The sequence below is a fragment of the Podarcis vaucheri genome, assembly GCF_965113315.1.
Source record: "Podarcis vaucheri genome assembly, chromosome: 14".
NCBI lineage: Eukaryota > Metazoa > Chordata > Lepidosauria > Squamata > Lacertidae > Podarcis > Podarcis vaucheri.
The window spans coordinates 48479621-48502339 of record NC_138752.1 but is presented as its reverse complement, the minus strand read 5'-3'; the positions used below and the strand labels follow the sequence as shown (position 1 = coordinate 48502339).

General features: G+C 47.2%; 2 protein-coding genes across 3 annotated transcripts in view; one reads left to right on the top strand and one right to left on the bottom strand.

Annotated features, from left to right (window-relative positions):
- Positions 1–20676, bottom strand: part of GRAP (GRB2 related adaptor protein) — a 39516-nt gene extending 18840 nt beyond the window's left edge. Inside the window, exons 1-4 of one of the 2 annotated variants that reach the window (XM_082199907.1) lie at positions 20391–20676; positions 16382–16462; positions 12414–12511; positions 8385–8507 (exon numbers count right to left, since the gene is read on the bottom strand). In XM_082199907.1, the coding sequence (XP_082056033.1) occupies positions 8385–8507; positions 12414–12511; positions 16382–16462; positions 20391–20663 (575 nt within the window). In that variant the 5' untranslated portion in view covers positions 20664–20676. The remainder of the gene's footprint in view (positions 1–8384; positions 8508–12413; positions 12512–16381; positions 16463–20390) is intronic. The other variant, XM_082199908.1, reaches the window with a different exon arrangement.
- The window catches only part of SLC5A10 (solute carrier family 5 member 10), a 514359-nt gene that overhangs the window by 121531 nt on the left and 370109 nt on the right, over positions 1–22719 (top strand). The gene's annotated exons all lie outside the window — the stretch shown is intronic.

Genomic DNA, 22719 nt, shown 5'->3' with positions numbered 1-22719 from the left:
AGCTTGTTTTCTCCTGCTCCGAAGGGTAGGATTCGAACCAAGAGCTTCAATTTCCAAGAAAGGAGATTGTAACTCAACATCAGGAAGTACTTTCTGACAGGAGGAGCTGCTTGGCAGTGAACGGTCTCCTTCGGAGTTTTTTTTTGCAGAGGTTGGATGGCCATCTGCCATAGATGCTTTAGCTGAGATTTCTGCATTGCAGTGGGGTTGGACTAGATGACCCCCAGGGACCCGTCCAACTCTACAATGCTATGATTCTATGAGGTGCTAGAGAATGCTCCTGGGCCCTTGTGCAGGCCAGGCAGACCCTCTACCATGGTTCCTTAAGACACAGGAACACAGAAACCTGCCTTATCTCAAGCCAGACCATCGGTCTATCTCAGTATGGTCTACACACTGATTGGCAGTGGCTTTCCAGTCTCTTCCAGTCCTACTTGGAGAAACCACTGGAGATTGAATCTGAGAACTACGGCCTGGCAAGCAGATGGTATGCCCTTGAGCTGCGGCCCATCCTCAAAGCAGGAGGAGAGGAGAGGAGGAGGAGGAAGAGGAGATGGAGGAGGAGGGATTGGCAGAGAGAACGATGACTTCATTCCCTCCCCGCCTCCCTTGGCTGTTGGCTGCTTGGGCCCACTCTGCACTGTGCGTTGCCCTTGGCATGGAAAGCTGGCTGAGAGCTTGGCATGCCCAGGTTGTTGCCTCCCTCTTGCCCTCCGTGCCTGCTGGAATATCAGTTTGAACTTGAACGCGGACTAGTCTTTGCCCAGCCGTGCCCTCCCTCCCGGGCATGTTCTTCAGCAAAGGAACATCATGTTGGGAATGCTGAACTGCTGCGTGTGGTGGCGCCAAAGCTGTCCGGGCAGGATCGCTGAGCAGCCCCAGATTAGCCGGGCATGGGCTTGGGAAGTCAAGTAACAGGCCCTGCCCTCCAACTGACCTTTCACCAGAGGTGGAGCAGAGACAGCCAGGAATCGAGCACCCACCACAGATGGAATGATGAAGAGTTGGGGTCCCTTCCAACTCTAAGATTCTCAGCAAATTTTCAGACTGGGCTTTCGCCCCCTGCAAAGGGCCTTTTCAGTGGTGGCTCCTCACATGTGTAAATACAAGAGCCAAGCGCCACTATAATTTTGTGTCCAGAAGAGCTTTTGATTAGGCTGTGTGCTAAGCAAAGTGGAGAGGGGGAGCTGGCTTGGTATTGAAGCCATAATATATGCTGTTATGTACTGAGCTGAATCCTAGAACAATAGGATCCAGAATGCAGCAGTCTGATTGATCTGCAGGAGCCACCCAATCCAGCTCCAGGTGGAAGTGAATCAGCGACCTGATTGGCCTGCAGGAGCAGCCAATCAGGCTCCTGGATGAAGTGACTCAGCAACCTGACTGGCCTGCAGGAGCAGCCAACCAGACTTCTGGAGGAAGTGAATCTGCAACCTGATTGGCCTACAGGAGCAGCCCGGAATTAGCCAATCATGCAGGGCCCATTGTGTAAAAAATGTATATATAGCTAGACGTTTTGGGGAAAGTTTCATTCATTGCTACTACGAGCTGAATAAAGAGCATAAAATTCAGCCTCGACTCTGAGTATATTTCATATGCATTGGGGGAAAATTGGTTTTGTTGGATGGTCTTAGAAAGGATGTGGCTATAGGGGCAAGGCTAAGGGTGTGTGGCTAAAGAAATTCTTAAGAAAGGTTATTTATGTATGTCACTACTGCGGCCCACGTTTTGTTAGCCCCAAAACGGAAAGCGAGCAAGGTCCCAACTAAAGAAGAATGACAACTTAAGCTGATGGAATATGCACAGCTTGCGGACTTAACATATAGAATAAGAGAACATATGTTTAGAGAAGACTGGAAAATGTTTATGGAATATATGGGGGAAATTGTGTACACTTGAAAACGTTGGCAGCATTAAGATAAATTCAACAGTGTAAATAAGTTTTGATGGATGTGATAATGGAATACTGAATGGTTTAGTTTATGTAAAATATGCAGGGATTTATGGTATGTAAAATGAACCATGGAAAGAGAAGAAGGGAAGTCGTTGGTATTTTAAGGTTGTCTAAATTAATATTCTAAATTGTAAAACAGAAAGTATTTCCTAGGTGAAACAAGAAGCCATCAGACTCATAACAACAGTCCTTCCAAAATCTCTCCATTATGACAGTGCAAGGAATCCATTCAACGTGAATGCCACCTGCCCCCAAGGCTGAAAACTAAATTCCATCAAACACGTTTGCAGGAATGCCAGAAGCACTATAACCTTTTGTGGGGGGCGGGGGCGGCGGCTGGTGTTGTTTCTGCGTCCTTTCGGAATGACTGGAGTGGTTTTACCGGACACGCTTCTTGGGCGTGTCAGTCACTTGCTTGGGATGTGCGAGGGAAAGTTGTGAAGTTGCTGGTAAGTTGGAGAAATGGGCAAAGGAGATGGAAAACAGCAGAGAGCAGAGGGAGAGAGGTTTTCCTCTCAAATAGGTAAAGGTAAAGGGACCCCTGACCATTAGGTCCAGTCGTGGCCGACTCTGGGGTTGTGGCGCTCATCTCACTTTATTGGCTGAGGGAGCCGGCGTACAGCTTCCGGGTTATGTGGCCAGCATGACTAAGCCGCTTCTGGAGAACCAGAGCAGCACACGGAAATGCCGTTTATCTTCCCGCTGGGGTGGTACCTATTTATCTACTTGCACTTTGATGTGCTTTCGAACTGCTAGGTTGGCAGGAGCAGGGACCGAGCAACGGGAGCTCACCCTGTCGTGGGGATTCGAACCGCCAACCTTCTGATTGGCAAGCCCTAGGCTCTGTGGTTTAACCCACAGCGCCCCCCCGTGTCCTTTTCCTCTCAAATGCAGTTGGTTAAAAAAAACAACCCCTATTATCTCTCAGCAGGGGTGATGATATCATCACCCTGCGAAGGGCTGTGGCTCAGTGGTAGACCATCTGCCTTGAAAGCAGGTCCCAAGTTCAAATCCCAGTGGCATTGCCAGGTAGGGATGGAGAAGATTCCCTGCCTGAAATTTTGGAGAGCCACTGCCAGCTGATGTAGACAATACTATGTGTGTTGGGTTTTTGTTTTTTTAAGCACCCTATGCCATATTGTCACAAAAGTCTGGTGCCTGCCCCTCTCTCTACCAAGTGCTGGCAAGACCCCACGGGGTCCCAGGCAAACACACAGGATCTGTGTCGCTTTGGAGGATGGAAGAAACATATGGTTTGTTCACCGATTGTATGGGAAACACATCCGGAAGACAAATATGTATCGGAAAGTTAGTGATCTGACATGGTTACCCTTCCTGCCTCTGTTCCTTCCCTCTCCCTGTCTCTTGTTTAAGTTCTTTGATGGCATGAGAACAGCAGTCTCTAATGAACTAGTCCAGGCACCCCCAAACTCAGCCCTCCAGATGTTTTGGGACTACAGTTCCCATCATCCCTGACCACTGGTCCTGCCAGCTAGGGATGATGGGAGTTGTAGTCCCAAAACATCTGGAGGGCTGAGTTTGGGGATGCCTGGACTAGTCATTTGGGAGGAAGTGATAGTAATGTGTACCTTTTCTGAGTACCTTCTTTGATGTTCGAGAAAGTGAGGCATTGGGAGGGGGTGGCCAATGAATGATCTTCACGTAGCCAGTAATGAATGATCTGCACGTAGCCAGTAATGAATGATCTGCACGTAGCCAGTTGGGCAAGCCACACAGGCTAGCTAACTATAAATCGGATGGTTGTGGGCAGAATTTCTGAGAAGCTCCGACATGGACTGATCGGCCACAGGGCCGTGCAAACTGAGGCTACCTGGGGGAATCACTTCTCCACTTCTTGAGGGCTTCCAAGTGGCAGATGAAGTGCTTGCTTGGTATGAGGTCCAGCGCCGAGGGCCTTCTGGCAGTTCCCTCGCTGTGAGAAGCCAAGTTACAGGGAACCAGGCAGAGGGCCTTCTCAGTGGTGGCACCCACCCTGTGGAACGCCCTCCCATCAGCTGTCAAGGAAATAAACAACTACCAGACTTTTAGAAGACATCTGAAGGCAGCCCTGTTTAGGGAAGCTTTTAATGTTTAATAGGTTATTGTATTTTAATATTCTGTTGGAAGCCACCCAGAGTGGCTGGGGAGACCCAGCCAGATGGGCGGGGTATAAATAAATTATTATTATTATTATTATTATTATTATTATTATTATTATTGCTGTTTAGAATAAAACCTTTAATCTTCTCGCTCACTTGTGTTTTGTATTACTTCCGAATCTCATTTTAAAAGAACCACCTTGCATTTGGCAGGACACCTATTTACACCTGCATGGAGGGAGCAGCCTGCAGCCAGCCTCCTCCATAGATGGATCTCTGCCCCTTCTTCTTCCTGTTTCTTCTTCCCTTTCCCTCTCCCCTCAAACATACAGCGCATCACCCTGGGAACATCACACTCCCCAATGGCCCGTCAACACCTTTTGTCTTTCTAACAGGTTTGCTCTTCAGCCAGCCAGCCCAGGAATTCCCTGTTTGGCACAGTTCTGCTCTTTAATCCATATCCCAATTGATCCAAACCCTGCATTTCTTAATTTCTAGGGTTCAGGGAGATTCCCTCCCCCCTTTAAATCCATAACACCATACATATATCCAGTGCTTTTAAAAGGAAAAGGAAATGTTGCCGTTGCTCCCCCTGAAGTTGTTACAGAAAGGTGCCACACTTTTAACATTTGGAAAGAAAAGGCGCTGGTTCTGTCTATCCTTGAGTACACCCAGGAAAAAAAGCACTGCATACAGGATATCTAAAGTATTCTTCCTGTGTTCCTCGTTGCCAATGCCCTGCGTGCCAAACGACAAAGCTTTACAGATGCCTGATTATCGTCTTCCAAAGCAACTGCTCTATTCCAAACTTAAAAATGGAAAGCGTAATGCTGGTGGTCAACAAAAGAGGTTTAAAGACTGTCTCAAGGCAAATCTTAAAAAATGTAGAATAAACACTGACAACGGGGAAACACTGGTCTGCGGGCGCTCCAGTTGGAGAACAGCCTTGACCAAAGGTGTCATGGGCTTTGAAGACACTCGAATTCAGGACGCAAAGGAGAAACGTGCTAAGAGGAAGGCACGCTTGGCAAACCCTCACCATGATCAACTCCTGCCTGGAAACCAATGTCCCCACTGTGGAAGGACGTGTGGGTCCAGAATTGGCCTCCACAGTCACCTACGGACTCATTGTTAAAACCGTGTTTATGGAAGACAATCTTACTCAGCTATGAGTGATCGCCAAAGGAGAAGAAGTAGACCCCAGGAGAAAGCCACTGACTAAGGCTAAGAGAGGAAGAGACTTTGGGCTCCTCCACATGTTCCACCTATTGAGCATTTATCCTGAACCGGTTGCACAAAGCTTACGCAGAGGTTGCAATTAATTCTGTCCCTTATTTATTGAGCATTCGCCCCAATTTGTCTGTGAGAAGATTAAACAATAACAACATCCATCCATTCAGAGACCTGGTCTGAATAGAGATATTGGATTCTTGTCTCATTACACATGCTAAAGCTGTTTTTGGTCATCTGCATACTATCCCTTGCTTTTTCCTGTAGGACTAATTGCAGTCATTAACAGTCGTCAGCAGGTTTACCATACCCATCTCCTACTACCCTCCTGAGAAAAACCCCACCCACCCCACCCTCCCAATATATATAAGGGTCTGGTGACTTCTGTTTCAGTGTATCTGACGAAGTGTGCATGCACACGAAAGCTTATTCCCAGAACAAACTTAGTTGGTCTCTAAGGTGCTACTGAACAATTTTTTTTCAATTTTTTTTAACATCCATCCAGATTTGCTTGCACAGAGGTTATATGTCTCCCCATTGCTTCATTGTTTATCCCACACTTTATAGTGCATCGCCATCTTAGGTAAAGAGATAAAGAGACCCCAGACCATTAAGTCCAGTCGCGGATGTCTCTGGGGTTGCGGCGCTCATCTCGTTTTACTGGCCAAGGGAGCCGGCGTTTGTCTGCAGACAGCTTTCCGGGTCATGTGGCCAGCATGACTAAACCGCTTCTGGCACAATGGAACACCGTGACCGAAACCAGAGCAGTGCATGGAAACACTGTTTACCTTCCCACCGGAGTGGTACCTATTTATCTACTTGCACTATGACGTGCTTTCAAACTGCTAGGTTGGCAGGAGCAGGGACTGAGCAACGGGAGCTCACCCCATCGCGGGGATTTGAACTGCCGACCTTCTGATCGGCAAGTCCTAGGCTCTGTGGTTTAACCCACAGCGCCACCCGTGTCCCTTACTGAACTTACTGAACTGCAAAAAGAGTCCACGCTTACCTTTGCCCTTGGTTTTCTAGGTCTGTGCCCAAGCGCCCCTCCCTCGCACTTTCCCCATGAAAACCCACCCTCTACTGCTGAAAACAATTCTGTAGAAAACCCAAACTGCCACTGAAGCGTGGATTTTCCTGGGGAAAGCAGCAGGGGGAAAATGAAAGCGCTCAGACATGGACCAGGAAAGTGTGGATCTGTGCCTAGAATAATTAAGCGTGGTTGAGCCCTTGGTGTTCCGGTGCCTCCATCCCTGCAGGGGCATAGTCCATCATTATGCGAAATGCCCTCCACCTCCCAAAAAAGACCACCCAGTATGGCAGAAAGGAGGCAACTAAATTTAGCTCTAGAAAAGATCAGCAGGTGTTTGGGAACAGTTCGGCCGTCCAGATGATTTGCATGAACCTTAAGGCAGCCAAGAGATACAGCTTATCATTTGAAAAAGCCGCTTGGATTATTTGTGGTGCATTGAGAGCTCCCTCTAGTGCTCTCAGATAAGAACAACTCTCAGCCTACACGACAAGGGTCTGGAAGCCAAGCCTTAAGGCAGGCATAGGCAAACTTGGCCCTCCAGATGTTTTGGGACTACGAGTCCCATCATCCCTGACCACTGGTCCTGTTAGCTAGGGATCATGGGAGTTGTAGTCCCAAAACATCTGGAAGGCCGAGTTTGCCTATGCCTGCCTTAAGAGGAACAGTTAAGAGAGCTGGGTATGTTTAGCCTGGAAAAGGGGAGAGGAGAGAGCCTATATATTTATATAGGGCTGTCATACAGAGGATGGAGCAAGGTTGCTTTCTCCTGCTCTGGACTCGAACCCATGGCTTCAAGTTACAAGAAAGGGGGTTCTGAGTAAACTTTCTGACGGTAAGAGCTGTTTGACAATGGAATGGTCTCTCTCAGGAGTTTGTGGACTACCCTTCCTTGGAGTTTTTTAAGCAGGGGTTGGAAAGCCGTCTGGCATGGATTGCACGTGGTTGGACTAGATGGCCTTTGGAAACCCTTCCGATTCTACAATTCTAGGATTCTATGACAAGCTAAAAAAAGGCAAAGGTAAAGGACCCTTGACAGTTAAATCCAGTCGCAGACGACTCTGGGGTTGCGGCGCTCATCTCACTTTACAGGCCAAGGGAGCTGGCGTTTTCCGCAGACAGTTTTTCCAGGTCATGTGGCCAGCATGACTAAGCCGCTTCTGGCGAAACCAGAGCAGCGGACGGAAACGCCGTTTACCTTCCCACCGGAGTGGTACCTATTTATCTACTTGCACTTGACGTGCTTTCGAACTGCTAGGTTGGCAGGAGCAGGAACCGAGCAATGGGAGCTCACCCTGTCGCGGGGATTTGAACCGCCAACCTTCTGATCGTCAAGCCCAAGAGGCTCAGTGGTTTAGACTACAACTGGAGAAAGAATATTAGGGGCACATGAAGTCCTCCCCTTTATTTCCACAGACGTTTCTGCCCTTCCTGGACTCTGGATGCTCAAGACCCTCATCTGCAACAGCCGATGAACATTTTCTATATTGGTACCGTTTTTGCATATTTGCATTTATTTATTTGGATGTTGCATGAGTTCTCTTTCAGGGAAAGCTCTCCCAAGGCAGCATATGGTCAGCAAATCATCTGTTTGAGGGAACCAGTGTGTGGCAGGACTTCCCTTGCCCTCCTGGGGTGGATAATATCCTGGATCTGATCTGGGGTGGTGGAAGGGAGGGATGAAATGCTATGGAGAAGGGATTGCTCTTTAAGACAAGCAGAACCACTCCTGACATCAGCTGTAACTTTTAAGAACCGTAGCCTGAGTTTGAGCTTGCTTTCCCCTCCTCCCACCCACACATTTTTCCTTGTGTGCTGTGTCTGTTTCAGATTGTGAGCCGTATTAGTACTGATTTTTGTAAGCTACCCTGGCAGCTTTTTGGGGCTCAAGGCGGGTGGTGGTATAAATGTTGCAATAGAAAGAATTCAATGGGCTTTTAAATCAATGGGGACACACACACACACACACACACACCATAACTACTGAGAACAAGATAAGACAAACAAAACAGGCAGCTTCCAAACCACACACAAAAAGCCTGTTACCTGCCGAACCTGGTATTTGACTTACTTCACTGAGATGGAGAAATCCCCTGGGCTGCTCTCACTTTCCCGGATAAGGAAAGCTCCCTGGAAATTACGTTTCAAGAGAACGTTCTCAGCTGCTTGCCTGGACAGCTTTCCGGAATACCACCTGGGTGAGAGAGCCAAGAAAAGAGGTGATCGGTGATAGGCAGGCAATAATAATAATAATAATAATAATAATAATAATAATAATAATAATAAATTTTATTTATACCCCGCCATCCCCGGCCAGAGCTGGGCTCAGGGCAGCTAACACCAATAAAATCACAGTAAAAACATAATAGAGGGAAAAGAAAAGAAGAAGAAGAAAACCAATTTAAAATACAGGTTAAAATGCAATTTAAAATGCAGCCTCATTTTAAAAGTAGCCGATAAATCAAGACCATAAGGGGAGGGAAACATAAGGGTCAGACTGAGTCCAAACCAAAGGCCAGGCAGAACAGCTCTGTCTTGCAGGCCCTGCGGAAAGATGTCAAGTCCCGCAGGGCCCTGGTCTCTTGTGACAGAGCGTTCCACCAAGTCGGGGCCAGTACTGAAAAGGCCCTGGCCCTAGTTGAAACCTAACCACCTTGTGACTTGGGACTTCCAAAGTGTTGTCATTTGTGGACCTTAAGGTCCTCCGCAGGGCATACCAGGAGAGGCGGTCCTGTAGGTATGTGGGTCCTAGGCCGCATAGAGTAGAGGGCCAAAGAGCTGAGACCATTATTTTCTTGCTCTGAGATCACCTGCCGCAGTGCCAAGGCCATGAACAAGCTCTCCTATTTTGGGCAAGTGAATCTGTAATCACCAGGAACAGAAAGGGTTGGGGGACAAGAAGGAGACAGAGCGGAATATTGCAAGCCAAGCTGTCTTTGGAATAATGTGAAGAACGGGATCTCCAAGGAAGTTGGCTTCAGGCACCGGGCCTGCTGGCAGACCGACTCTGCGTTACAAAGACGTCTGGAAATGTGACAGGTTGGCAACCAGGGCTGTCTCAAGCATATCCAGCGCCATGGTGCAAAGCTCCCTCCGGCACGCCCCCTCCTTTTCCTAGAGTTATTTTAGGGAGGGCGGCGCTGCCGTCAGGGCTGGAGGAGGCAGGCAGCGGCTGGAGGGTGGCTCCTCCAGAGGGGAAGAGGGGGAGGCTGGACGCAGTGCCTTCCAGCTCCGCTGGCTGCTCTGTGCCTTGGTGGCCATGGCAGATGGAGGCTCTGGGTGCGGCACTGCTTCATGGCATTGCACAGGCAGGTGAGGGCGGCGAGCTGATGCCACGAGGTGCCGCGTATAGCCTCCATGTGATGGCCTGGGAATCTGATTCAGAGGCTGAACCTGAGGAATCCCAGCCTGCACAGGAGTCCCCGACTCCAGAACCAGCTGAGCCGGGGCAAGGGCTTGAACCTGAAGGGTCCTCACCTGTGCCAGATCCTCAGGAGCAGACACCAGCTGAATCCACTCTGGCTCCGGAGGTGATCAAGGACCCATTGCCTGCAGGTGCTCCACTCTCAGCCCCGTCAGGGGAAGGTGAGGTTTCCTCTGGGTCCAGTAACCCTCCAGCCTCTCCTGAACTGCAGAGGCTCAGGGCAGAGAGGCAGAGGGAACTAAGTTCTTGCAGGAGGAGTGCTCGCCTCCAGGCCAGGAGAGGCGAGTCACCTGTGGGCCGGGGCCGCTCTATGCCTCAGAGGAGATAAAGGCCAGCCAGCCCAGTCCCAGGTTGCAGGAGCAACATTGTTGGTAACCTGTTCCTGCCAGCACCCTGTCCTGCTCTTCCAGAGTTCCTGACCACCAGTGGCGTAGCGTGGGTTGTCAGCATCCGGGGCAAGGCATGTAATCTGCGCCCCCTAACCCGTGGATTTGCGCCCCCTAACCCTAACCCACAGATGTTGCGCCTGGTGCGGCCGGCCCCCCCTGCACCCCCCACGCTACGCCACTGCTGACCACGCCCGGCTCCTTGCCCTGGACCCCGTTTCATCCTTGACAGACAACCTCCATACCCTCAACCTAGGACCGGATTCAGACCACGTTGCACGGTAAACACCCCCCCCGGAACCAGCACACTCCGCCTCTTCTCTGGAGCCCTCTAGAACTTGGTGCCCTGCGCCACTAGACTCTATGGGTAAGACGGCCCTGTTGGCAACATCAACCCGCCGTGTGGAAATCTCTAGCACAGGACTGGAGACAGACAGGTCGTGCATCCACAGCAGTGATCAGAGGAGGAATGACCGCTGGGAGGACCGCAGGGAGAAGAAACGCCCCGGTGCATCTGCAGCAGCAAAACCGGACCCTTCACCTGCCCCAGATGCAACAAAACATGTCTCTCCTGTATTGGTCTCTACAGCCACAGCCGGTGCTGCGGGACTTGCTTCTGAGTAAAATGCTTAGGATTGCAGTAAGACTGCACAGTCTTTACCCAGTGACCTGGGAATCATAGCCTAGTTCACCTGGGAGTGAGACGCAAGGGTTTGGCCTTGGTATTGGGGGGCAGAGACGGAACAGCGATCGCGTTGGTGTACCTCCAAACCTGCCCTCCAACCACCTCCCTGACTGAGCTGGTGGAAGCGGTCTCTGGTGTGGTGTCAGGGAATCCCAGGACACTTAGTTCTGGGGGACCTCAAAATCCATGTCGATGCTGCCTTGTCTGGCCCGGCTCAGGACCTCGTGGCATCATAGAAAAATCTGGCCACCAGGACAACCATGGGGCTGTTGCAATACACTGAGGACCCAACACCTACTGCAGGTTGCACCCTAGATCTGGTTTTCTTTACAGAGGAGATTGGGAAGAATCCTAGTCATCACCCTTTGAGAGGAAGGGTGGAATAGAAATGGGAGAAGATAAAATCAATAACAGACCCAAGCAATTACCTGTATTTTTGGACTCTCTTAAGGACGGCATGGCTAGGGGTTGTCCTTCTTGTTGTGGCTGTAGGTGGTTGTCATTATTATGAGTCCCTGAACTGGCCGTTAGGATTGCCAGCTGACTGGGAAACAACCACCACCACAATAATTGCAGCGAAGCAACATGCTCAGTTCTGGTCTGCTCCTGGGCTTTTAACCAAGAGTCTGATCTTCTGAAATCCACGAGCCGTGGCGCAGAAGTGAAATGTACCAACTTTTTGTTTGTTTCGAAATAAAATCAAGTACAGTGGTACCTCGCGTTAAGAACTTAATTCGTTCTGGAGGTCTGTTCTTAACCTGAAACTGTTCTTAACCTGAAGCACCACTTTAGCTAATGGGGACTCCTGCTGCCGCTGCACGATTTCTGTTCTCATCCTGAAGCAAAGTTCTTAACCCGAGGTACTATTTCTGGGTTAGTGGAGTCTGTAACCTGAAGCGTATGTAACCCGAGGTACCACTGAACCATAAAATAAATGCCAAGGCTGTATCTGCACTAGGCAATCTTTAAGCAAGCTTTCCTTGGAAACTAGTGTAGGATGGGATGGGGGTGTGTGTGTGAAAATTTATCCAGCGTTATTGCATTTGCTTACTTGTTTGTTCCAAAGAAATACAACGTCCACCCACAAGCTAACGTGTTTTGCATCTTGTTCATTCATTGCCCTGCCCTCTTTCCCCCTTCCAAGTGCTGATTTATTGTGGATTCGTGAAAGAAGAACACTTGCAGCAGGTGCAAAATGCAATTGTCAAATGCGATGGGGCGATGTTCAGGGCAAAACCCTGTGGCCTGCCAGATTTTGTTGCTGGGCTCCAACTCCCATCATCCCTGAGTATCGGCCATGCAGGATGGGGCCGATAGGAATTGGGAGTCCAGCAATGTCTGGAGGGTTCATAACTTCCCCACCCCCACCTTAAATCTTCTCAATCTTCACCAGGATTCGTGTGTCTGGCTGCTGTTAAATGCACAGCAGTCTCTGGCCCGCTGGGACAGGGTTGGTCTCGGTTAAGCTGTGCTGAGTTCAGAGCTTCCCAGGAGGAAAGACACCTGGTTTTGTTTTCCTGGCAAGGTTACCGTACTTTTAAAAGACTAAGCGATCCATAAATTCTTTGAAATAAATCAAGGAAAGGAAGAAGCTGGTCTGCTTACGGGTGAGGTTTCATTTTGATGTAGTTTTTGGGGACGAATCCTTCGGTGCCGAAGAGTTCGGCTTTGTACCAGTTCAGGTCATCTTCCATGTTCAGGATCTGTGGGATCCAAAAGAGAAAAAAAGGAGCAGCTGTTAGTTTGAAAGCACTGCCGGATTTATGTATAAGCTAAACCAGCTATAGCTAAGGGTCCCACTCTCTTGGGCCCCCCCAAAAAATTATACCGAAAGAAAGAAATACCATCTTTTACACTCACTAAGTGTAACAGGGTACAAAGGTCTGCTGTCTCAGTAAACAGTGTGCACTACTATGGCGATATTGATATTATATTTTAAAAATGCATTGTATTAACTACAATTGCATTGTACAGGTTATAACACTTAATTTCATATTAATCAAGCTATTTATAATTATTAGTAGCTTGCATCATATATACTGACTGAGCTATCCTTGATGACCTGCACAAAGTCTCTCTCCCCTCACAGTCTAAGTCACCCAGCATGCAACCTAGCCGAATGGGGATTTCAACCCTATTCTACAACCCTAACCACTGCACCACACTGCCCCTCTGTAGGACAGCATTTGGGCTCTTTCTTTAGAACTGGAGAACCTGAGTAGTTTATGATGTTTACATATATGACTAACCCACACCCATGAAACGTCAGGAGCCCCATTTGCTGTTCTGGCTGATTCCCTCCACTCACTCACTCACCCCCCCCCCACGTTCTTGTGAAAAGCGTCTCTCAGCTGCGAAAACAGGAACTGAGATTTCTCTGGGGGACTCTCTGGGCACCGAAAGAATTCCCCGGGTGACCAGCAGAGCGGAGCGGGCTGCAGGCAAGCTGATGCAAAGCAGGAAGGAGCCATCAGGGCCGTGAGAACATTTGGGCTGTAGAGATGGAAGGGACCCGAGGGTCATCTAGTCCAACCCAGGAATCTCAGCTAAAACATCCATGACAGATGGTCACCCAACCTCTGATGAAAAACCTTCAAGGAAGGAGAGTCCACAACCTCCCGAGGGAGATGGTTTCGCTACTCAAAAGCTCCAAGTTCTTCCTGAAGTTTCATCAGAATCTTCTTTCTTGTAACTTGAAGCCATTGACTTGAGTCGTACTCTTCAGAGAGGGAGAAAATAAGCTCGCTCCATCATCCTTGAGATGTTTGAAGATGGCTCTCATATCTCCTCTCTGTCTCCTCTTTTCCAGGCTAAACATACCCAGCTCCTTCAACCGTTCCTAATCAGGCTTAGTTTCCAGACCCCTGATCATTTTGGTTGCCCTCCTCTGGACCCGTTCCAACTTGTCAACTTCCTTCTTAAACTGTGGCATCCGCTGGAGTTTCTGAGTCAGCTTCAAGGGCAGCCCCGCGTAGAGCGAGTTACAATAATCAAGCCTGGAGGTGACCATCGCATGGATCACTGTGGCCAGATTAGGGCGAGAAAGGTAAGGACCAACTGCTTAATACGGCGGAGATGGAAAAATGCCACCTTTGCTGTGGCTGCAACCTGCGCCTCCATGGAAAGGTTGAAGCTATTGGTTTGAGTCCTACCCTCTGGAGTAGGAGAAAACAAGCTTGCTCCATTCTTCATGTGACAGCCCTTCAGGTATTTGAAGATGGCCATCTCCTCTCAGTCTCCTCTTTTCCAGGCTAAACATACCCAGCTCCTTCAACCATTCATCATAAGGCTTAGTTTCGGGACCCTTGGTCATCTTGGGTCGCCCTCCTCTGCCCACCTTCCAGCTTGTCAACTTCCTTCTTAAACTGTGGCATCCAGAATTGGACACAGTATTCCAAGTGTGGTCTGACCAAGGCACAATAGAGTGCTACTATGACGCTGGTGGCGCTGTGGGTTAAACCGCAGAGCCTAGGACTTGCCGATCAGAAGGTCGACCATTCGAATCCCCACGACGGGGTGAGCTCTCGTTGCTCGGTCCCTCTCCAACCTAGCAGTTCGAAAGCACATCAAAGTGCAAGTAGATAAATAGGTACCACTCTGGCGGGAAGGTAAACGGCGTTTCCGTGCGCTACTCTGGTTTGCCAGAAGCGGCTTAGTCATGCCGGCCACATGACCTGGAAGCTGTACGCCGGCTCCCTCGGCCAATAAAGTGAGATGAGCGCTGCAACCCCAGAGTCATTTGCGACTGGATCTAATGGTCGGGGTCCCTTTACCTATGACTTCCCTTGATCTGGACTTCTGTTGATGCAGCCTAGAATAGCATTAGCTCTTTTTGCTGCTGTATCTCACTGTGGACTCATGTTAAGCATTCAAATGCCACTGTTGGCTGATGCAGAATCTAGCCATCACAGCAAGCACAAATGCAAGCTTGGCCCCACAACTGTGGGTGCTCGGGGCCGTGGGTGCCATGCACCGAAATTTGTGGGTGACCAGCCCCTTCATGGGGAATTTTGTGGGTGCTCGGGCATCCAGGGCCCCAGTGATTTGGCCCCTGTGTTGGCAAGCATGGATGAGCCAATCCATCAATTTCAGTTCTCCACGGTTCTCAATTTTTCCGATTGCAAATTCATTTCTTTAAATTTCTGCAGTAATTTGTGGGTGTTCAATATCCTCATGAAAAATTACCGGCACATTTTTGCATGTGGGTTTGACAGACAGAGGAAGTGGCAATTTCTAAAAAAACATGGCCATCTGTGTTAAACCGCTTATGAATTGCCTGCTATATAAACGTTGCGTTTCTCAGTTGCGTTGATGTGAATTTCGTGGTCGTCGTTTTAAAATTGTTGTAAAACATTTAAAAGGTCTGTTGACTGCAAGCTGAGAAATGAAGATGATAGCTTATATGAATATTCCCCTCCCTAGGAACCTTCTATCATATGTGGTGGACCTGTCCCAAGGTGAAAGACTTCTGGGAAAAGATTTATAATGAATTGAAAAAAATGTTGAAATATACATTTATAAAGAAACCAGAGGCCTTTCTTCTTGGAATAACAGGATTGGAATTGCCCAAGAAAGATGTTAAATTATTTTTGTATGACACAACTGCTGCTTGTATTTTGTTAGCTAAGAAGTGGAAAACCCAAGAATTACCAACAATAGAAGAATGGCAGATGAAGATGATGGATTTTTCAGAGCTAGCCAACCTAACCGGAAGAGTCCGCAACCAGAAGGAGGAGGAGTATCAGGAAGAATGGAAGAAATTTAATGGTTATTTAGTTAAGTTTGTTAAGTTAAATTAACTGGAAATAGCTTGCAGATACTTAATGGGCTTAGGATTTTATTTATGTTAAGTGATGATGTAATATGTTTAATTCTATAAGGTGAAGATTTAAGGATGTTAATGTTTAAGTTAAATTTCATAAAAATTGGGTTTTGGAAAACCGTTAAAAGGACATGCAATGAAATTCAACTAAGGGGAAGCAAGGAAGTCACTTAACAAAGTTAATAACTTTAATTTTCAATAAGGCTATGATCTATGTTTGTTTTGTTTGTTTGTTTGTCTTGTGTGTTTGTTTTTTTATAATATTGTGAAAACCAATAATTTTTTTTGGAAATATATATATATATATGAATATTCCCCTCCCCATCCATTTCCCCTGATGCATTTCTGTATGTTACCATCACTAACGTATGTGCAGTTTTGCACGTGTGACTTGGTGGGAGAACTGCAATGCGAAATTCGGAGAAGCATGAATTTTGAAGGATGGCTGTGCTTCAATTTCTGCATTTTGCCCAGAAAGTACAAAACAAAGAAGTTCACTTTTAAAGGTGAACGGAATCAGATTTCTCCTCCGTCTCTAGTAGCCTTGTTTGTCCATCTAGGGTTGTATTGTCAAATGGCAGTAGCAATCTAGGGCCTCAGGCACAGAAAACCGTTTCCCACAACCTTTTCTTACTTGATCCTGAAGACGCCAGGAATTGAACCTGTGACTTTTTATACACAAAGCTCTGCCCCTGTGCTATTGTTGCTCCCTGACTCTTGTCAAAGTCTCTTTCAGTCTCTATTTACTTACATCTGTCTTGGTATCGATAGCCCAACTTTCCTTCAAGGTGGCCATTTCATCGTCACAACAATCCTGCGAGGCGGGATAGGGCTGAGAGAGAGAATGATTTGCCCCCAAATCATCCAGTGGGAGGGACGCGGGTGGTGCTGTGGGTTAAACCACAGAGCCTAGGACTTGCTGATCAGAAGGTCGGTGGTTTGAATCCCCGTGATGGGGTGAGCTCCCGTTGCTCGGTCCCTGCTCCTGCCAACCTAGCAGTTCGAAAGCACGTCAAAGTGCAAGTAGATAAATAGGTACCACTCCGGCGGGAAGGTAAATGGCGTTTCCATGCGCTGCTCTGGTTCTCCAGAAGCGGCTTAGTCTTGATGGCCACATGACCCGGAAGCTGTACGTCGGCTCCCTCGGCCAGTAAAGCGATATGAGCGCTGCAACCCCAGAGTCGGCCACGACTGGACCTAATGGTCAGGGGTCCCTTTACCTTTACATCCAGTGGTGCTTTGTTTCTGAGTGAGGATTTGAACCCTGCTCTCCCCGGTTGTAGTCTAACCGCTACATCAGTATGGAGCTGAATATGCAACATACATTTAAACTTTTGAGGCACATTTAAAGCACACCCCGCCGCAAAGAATCCTGGGAGCTGTAGTTTGCGAAGGGTGCTGGAAACTGTAGCAATGCATCGACTGGGCAAAGTTGCACGTGCAAATATATACAACAGGAAAAATGTGCGCCTGGTGTGGGGAAATGAAACTGACAGATTGGTAAGCCACTCTGAGTAACCTGTGACTGGAAGAATGTGGTATAAATATACTCTTTAAAAAGAAGAAGACGAGTAGGACTAGGGAGATCTGAGTTAAAATCCTCTCACGCAGCCATTATGTTCAGTGTGTGGCCTTGGGTCTCTCTCTCTCTCTCTCTCTCTCTCTCTCTCTCATCTCAGCCTTTCCTGGGAACTATAGTTTGTTCAGGGTCCTGAGAGTCGTTAGAAGACCCCTGTTCCCTTCACAGAGCTACCATTCCCAGAGTTCCCTGGGAAAGAGGGACTGAGACTTGACCCAGCCTGGGAACTGTAGCACCGTGAAGTTTCACTGGTGTGTTCAAGCCTGCGAGTTGCGTCAAGGTAAGCTCTACTCCAAGAAGGCCCACTGAAATTAATGGGCCATGGCTCGTTTAAGCCTGTGAATTTCAGTGGTTCAATGGAGCCCCACTGCCCTGTCCTCGTTAGACTGCTAAAACGAAGAAACCTCTGGCTAGCCAGAAATAGATGTTGGTGTAGCTTGCAAAAATTTACCACTTGCCTGATAACAAATGTTGGAAATGTAAAGAAACTGAAGGTACTTTTTTTTCACCTTTGGTGGACATGCCCAAAGATTAAGGCTTTCTGGGAAATGATATATAATGAAATGAAAAAGGTATTTAAATATACCTTCCTTAAGAAACCAGAGGCCTTTCTCCTGGGCATTGTCAGCCAATTGGTGCCAAAGAAAGACAGAACATTCTTTATGTATGCTACAACAGCAGCAAGAATACTCATTGCAAAGTATTGGAAGACACAAGATCTACCCACCTTGGAAGAATGGCAGATGAAGGTGATAGACTATATAGGATTGGCAGAAATGACTGGCAGAATCCGAGACCAGGGAAGAGAGACGGCGGAAGAAGATTGGAAGAAATTTAAGAACTATCTTAAGAAACATTGTAAAATTAATGAGTGCTAGAATGATGTGGTTTTAGAAATTAAGTGGATTACAGCTGTAAAGATTAAGTTAAAAGAAAAGAAAGGTTAACAATTAGATAAAATTAAGGGTGAGGATTTGCTGAATTAAATATTTGAAATGGGAATGCAGAAAGGGGAGGTATGAGGAGGTCGGTGAAGTAAGTTTTAAGAAAATAAGGTTTTGAAATTATACTTGTTCTTTTTTTGTGTGTGTTTGTCTGTATTGTTGTGTTTGATATAATTTGTGAAACTTTAATAAATATCTTAAAAAAAGAAAGAAATAGATGTTGGTGTGAAAGATGTTGCTGAACACTTAAAGCAAATCCCAGGCTGTGCAGCTCAGCGCTTGCTCAGAGACACCAGGTACTTTAGCTTTGCCAGTGCTGGATTTATGTATAAGCTAAACAAGCTATAGCTTAGGGCCCCACTCTCTTGGGGCCCCCCAAAAAAATTAAAGGGAAAACACACACCTGGATGTACATTTCCAAAATATAAGATTGAAAACAAATAAAATAAAACCTACATACAGCAACAGTGTTTTGTGTTGTGTTGTGTAGGCTCCTATGATGTAAGTAATGGCCCCTGCCTGCTAGCCTGCTCCCTAAAATATCACTGGTTTGCTCCTTTCTATATATAGGGTGCCTACATTCTGCATGGACTGGTTGCATGGCAACATGGGCAAATGGCTTTAGATACCTACAGTGGTACCTCGGGTTACATACGCTTCAGGTTACAGCCTCCGCTAACCCAGAAATAGTACCTCGGGTTAAGAACTTTGCTTCAGGATAAGAACAGAAATTGTGCTCCGATGGCGCAGCGGCAGCAGGAGGCCCCATTAGCTAAAGTGGTGCTTCAGGTTAAAAACAGTTTCAGGTTAAGAACGGACCTCTGGAACGAATTAAGTACTTAACCCGAGGTATTAGGTCCATAAATTACCATATAGGATATATTCAACACAAAAAACAGTGACAATTTGTTGTTGACAAAGGACAGCTGGAGACATAAGGGGCCCCATGACCTTCAGTAGCTTAGGGCCTCATCAAACCTAAATGTGCCTGACTCCAAGTGGTGGATCTCAGGATTATGGTACAACCCCAAGCAGACCCTGCAAGCCTGAAGTCTGCCTGTCCCTGGATGAACAAGTCGAACGGACTCCCGGAACAGATTATGTTCAAGAACAAAGGGACCACTGTATATACAACCTGAGCATAAGATGATCACAGTATTGACACTGCAGCTGATCTTATTGGCAGGGCACCGGCACTTAGATATAGGACTTGCAACCCAACTCATTCTTTTGAGATGCTGATGAGGACCCTTGAGTGGCCAGCGGAAGTCATTGCCTTACAATGAAACTTGCCTGACCAGGATGGGCAACCTCTTCTTAGACTGGGATGCAGGATCCCAGCAATTGGAAAAGGCTCAGGGCATCATCCAGGCGGACCCCCCTCCCAATACCCCCCCCCACAACAATACTGTATGTAGATTTGGTCCAAGTGCATAATTTTCCCGGGTGGTAAGCTTGTCTGTCCAAAGATTTTGATTAAAGTTTTCACAATAGAATAAAATAGTATCTAAAACAAATAGAACCAAAAAGACAAGAGAGAGAGGAGAGGAAAACAAGAAAAGAAAGAGGGAAAGAGAAGAAGAAGAAGAAGAAGAAGAAGAAGAAGAAGAAGAAGAAGAAGAAGAAGAAGAAAGGAATAGAGAGACAGGACTTATTAAAAAAACCCCACCACCAATAATAATAATAATAATAAAACATAAAATTATATGAATGTAGCTATAATTAATTACTGTATTTTCCCCTCTATAAGATGTCCCCATGTATAAGACGCCCCCTATTTTTGGGGACTCAGTTTCAAGAAAATGGGGGGGTTGTATCTGTGTATAAGACGCCCCCTAATTTTTGACATTATTTTTTAGGGGGGGGGACCTAGTCTTATACACGGAAAAGTATGGTATATCTTACTTTTCAATACACATACAAAGAATCTAGATTCAGGTAGGTAGACATGTTGGTCTGACGCAGTCAAAATAATTTTTTTAAAAATAGTCCAGTAGGACCTTAGAGACCAACTGAGTTTGTTCTAGGTATAAGCCTTCGTGTGCATGCACACCTAGAACACCTGTTCTAGTTATATACCCAGAACAAACTTAGTTGGTCTCTAAGGTGCTACTGGACTATTTTTTAATTTTGACATACAAAGAAGTGAGTCTTCCCAGCTCTCACAGATCCCTCTCCAGATGGCAAACTTGGTGATCATCATCATCACCATCACCACCACAGTACAGCAACAATACCTTCAGGGTGTCGCCCTTCTTAAATGGCAATTCGTCCTTCTCATCAGCCTGGAAGTTGTACAAGGCCACGGCCTCCATCCTCGCTCTGGGTCCTCCTCCGAGCCAGGAGGGGCCTCGAAAAATATACCTCCCCTGCTTGTTCAACCTTGTTGGCGTTCTGCAGCTGAAACCTCGAAGGCTATCTCGCGAATCCAGCGTCCGGTGGGAGGGGGCGGCAGACAGATGAATATATGTATTTTGAGAAGCTGCGGGTCCAGCTTTCTTCTGTCTCATCAGCTCACAAACACCCCAGAGTTTTGCTTTCTGTCTCTTAGGGCAGGCCCCGGAGTTGGTTAAGTGAAGTGAGAGAAGAAGATTAAAGGAAGGGGGGGAAACCATGTGTGAAATGAGACAGGAAATGTATTTGAATAAGGTTGCCTTTGAGGGTGTAGCTGTGGGACGGAGAGATGGGACCAGGAAATGACAGCTGCAAAGAGTGACCCCTTGCCTTGTGTCCCAAGGGGGATTTCCTCCTCTTTACCCAGTGGGAGTAGGGCTGCCAACTTCTTTGTTGATCTCTGCTCTTGTGCTCTTAACAGTTGCTTGATCTCCAAGTATTTGATTAAGAAGATCTCTGCCCTCTCTCTCTCTCATTTAAGCCTGGACTGCTGGTTTCTGCTGTAAATTGTGCTGCTATTAAAGGCATAGGAACAGACCAGGCTTTTTTTCCCTGGTCAGTTGGCAACCAGAGGTGCAATTTCCTGTTTTTAAAGGCAAGGGATCTCTCCTGCTCATTTGAATTAAATAAAAAATCTGCCTCCTAGTGGAAGACGCCCCCCCCCCAGTTCAAATCTCAACCCAGCAATGGACTCGCTGCCATATTGCAGCCTCGGTCTTTCCTCCCACATCTGTAGCATGGGGAGAATAACACCAGCCTGCCACCAGGGCTGGCGTCAAAAGTCTGACAAATTTTGAAAGGTGCCCGTGTGTCTGTTTGCATATCTTTCAGAAAGTTTTTGTTGTTCTGCCTTTAAATGCAAACTGGATCAAATCCACACACCCTGCCCCACATCCTTACCACACCCACTGCATTTTACCACCCGAGGCAGCTGCCTCAATCTTTCTAAGGGCTGGCTATGAGCCTAACTGCTAAATGAATATACCGTACTGAAAAACCAGCATTATTTTGTACCTTTATAGCTGCAGTACTTAGCTTGGACACAAGGGGGCAGACGTCTCCCTGTGCTGCACACAGTGAAGTTTGAGGCACAATGAGAACACTCACATAGAACCATCGAATTGTAGTGGTGGAAGGGACCCAAGGGCCATCTAGTCCAACCCCCTGGAATGTAGGAAACTCAGCTAAAGCATCCATGGCAGATGGCCATCCAACCACTTCTTGAAAACCTCCAAGGAAGGGAGTCCACAACCTCCTGAGAGAGACCGTTCCACTGTCAAACAGCTCTTACTGTCAAAAAGTTCTTCCTGGTGTTTCTTGTAACGTGACAGTCCTTGAGATGTTTGAAGATGGCTATTGTATCTCCTCTCTGTCTCCTCTTTTCCAGGCTAAACATACCCAGCTTCTTCCACTGTTCCTCCTAAGGCTTGGTTTCCAGACCTTTGGCCATCTTGGTCGCCCTCCTCTGCACACGTTCCAGCTTGTCAACATCCTTCTAAAATTGTGGTGCCCAGAATTGGACACAGGATTCCAGGTGTGGTTTGACCAAGGCAGAATAGAGTGGTAATATTACTTCCCTTGACCTGGACGCTATACTTCTGTTGATGCAGCCTAGAAAAGCATTATCTCTTTTTGCTGCTGCATCACACTGTGGACTCGTGTTAAGCTTGTGGTCCACCAAGACCCCTAGATCCCTTTCAAATGTACTGCCATTAAGCCAGGTGTCCCCCATCCTATATTTGTGCATCTGGTTCTTCCTGCCTAAACACAGAACCTTCCATTTGGCCCTATTGAAATTCATTTTGTTAGCTTGGACCCAGTTCTCCAATCTGTTAAGGTCATGTTGAATTCTGATTCTGTCTTCTACGGCATTAGCTACGCCTCCCAGTTTGGTGTGATCTGCAAATTGGATGAGTATCCCCTCCATTCCTTCATCCAAGTGGTTCATAAAGACATCAGATCCTTTCCACAGGTAAGCCAGGGGCCCCCCATCTTATATTTGTTCAGCTAGGATGTTTGAGATAAGGCCTATCGTGCCTCTAAATTCCTGCACTGCAGAGGGTTGGACTACAACTCTACAATTCTATGATTGATTAGATGACCTAACCTGGGGGGAAAACAGTAAAGACCTGATGAAGAGAGCACAGCAGAGGTTATTTTTTTTCTGAGAAT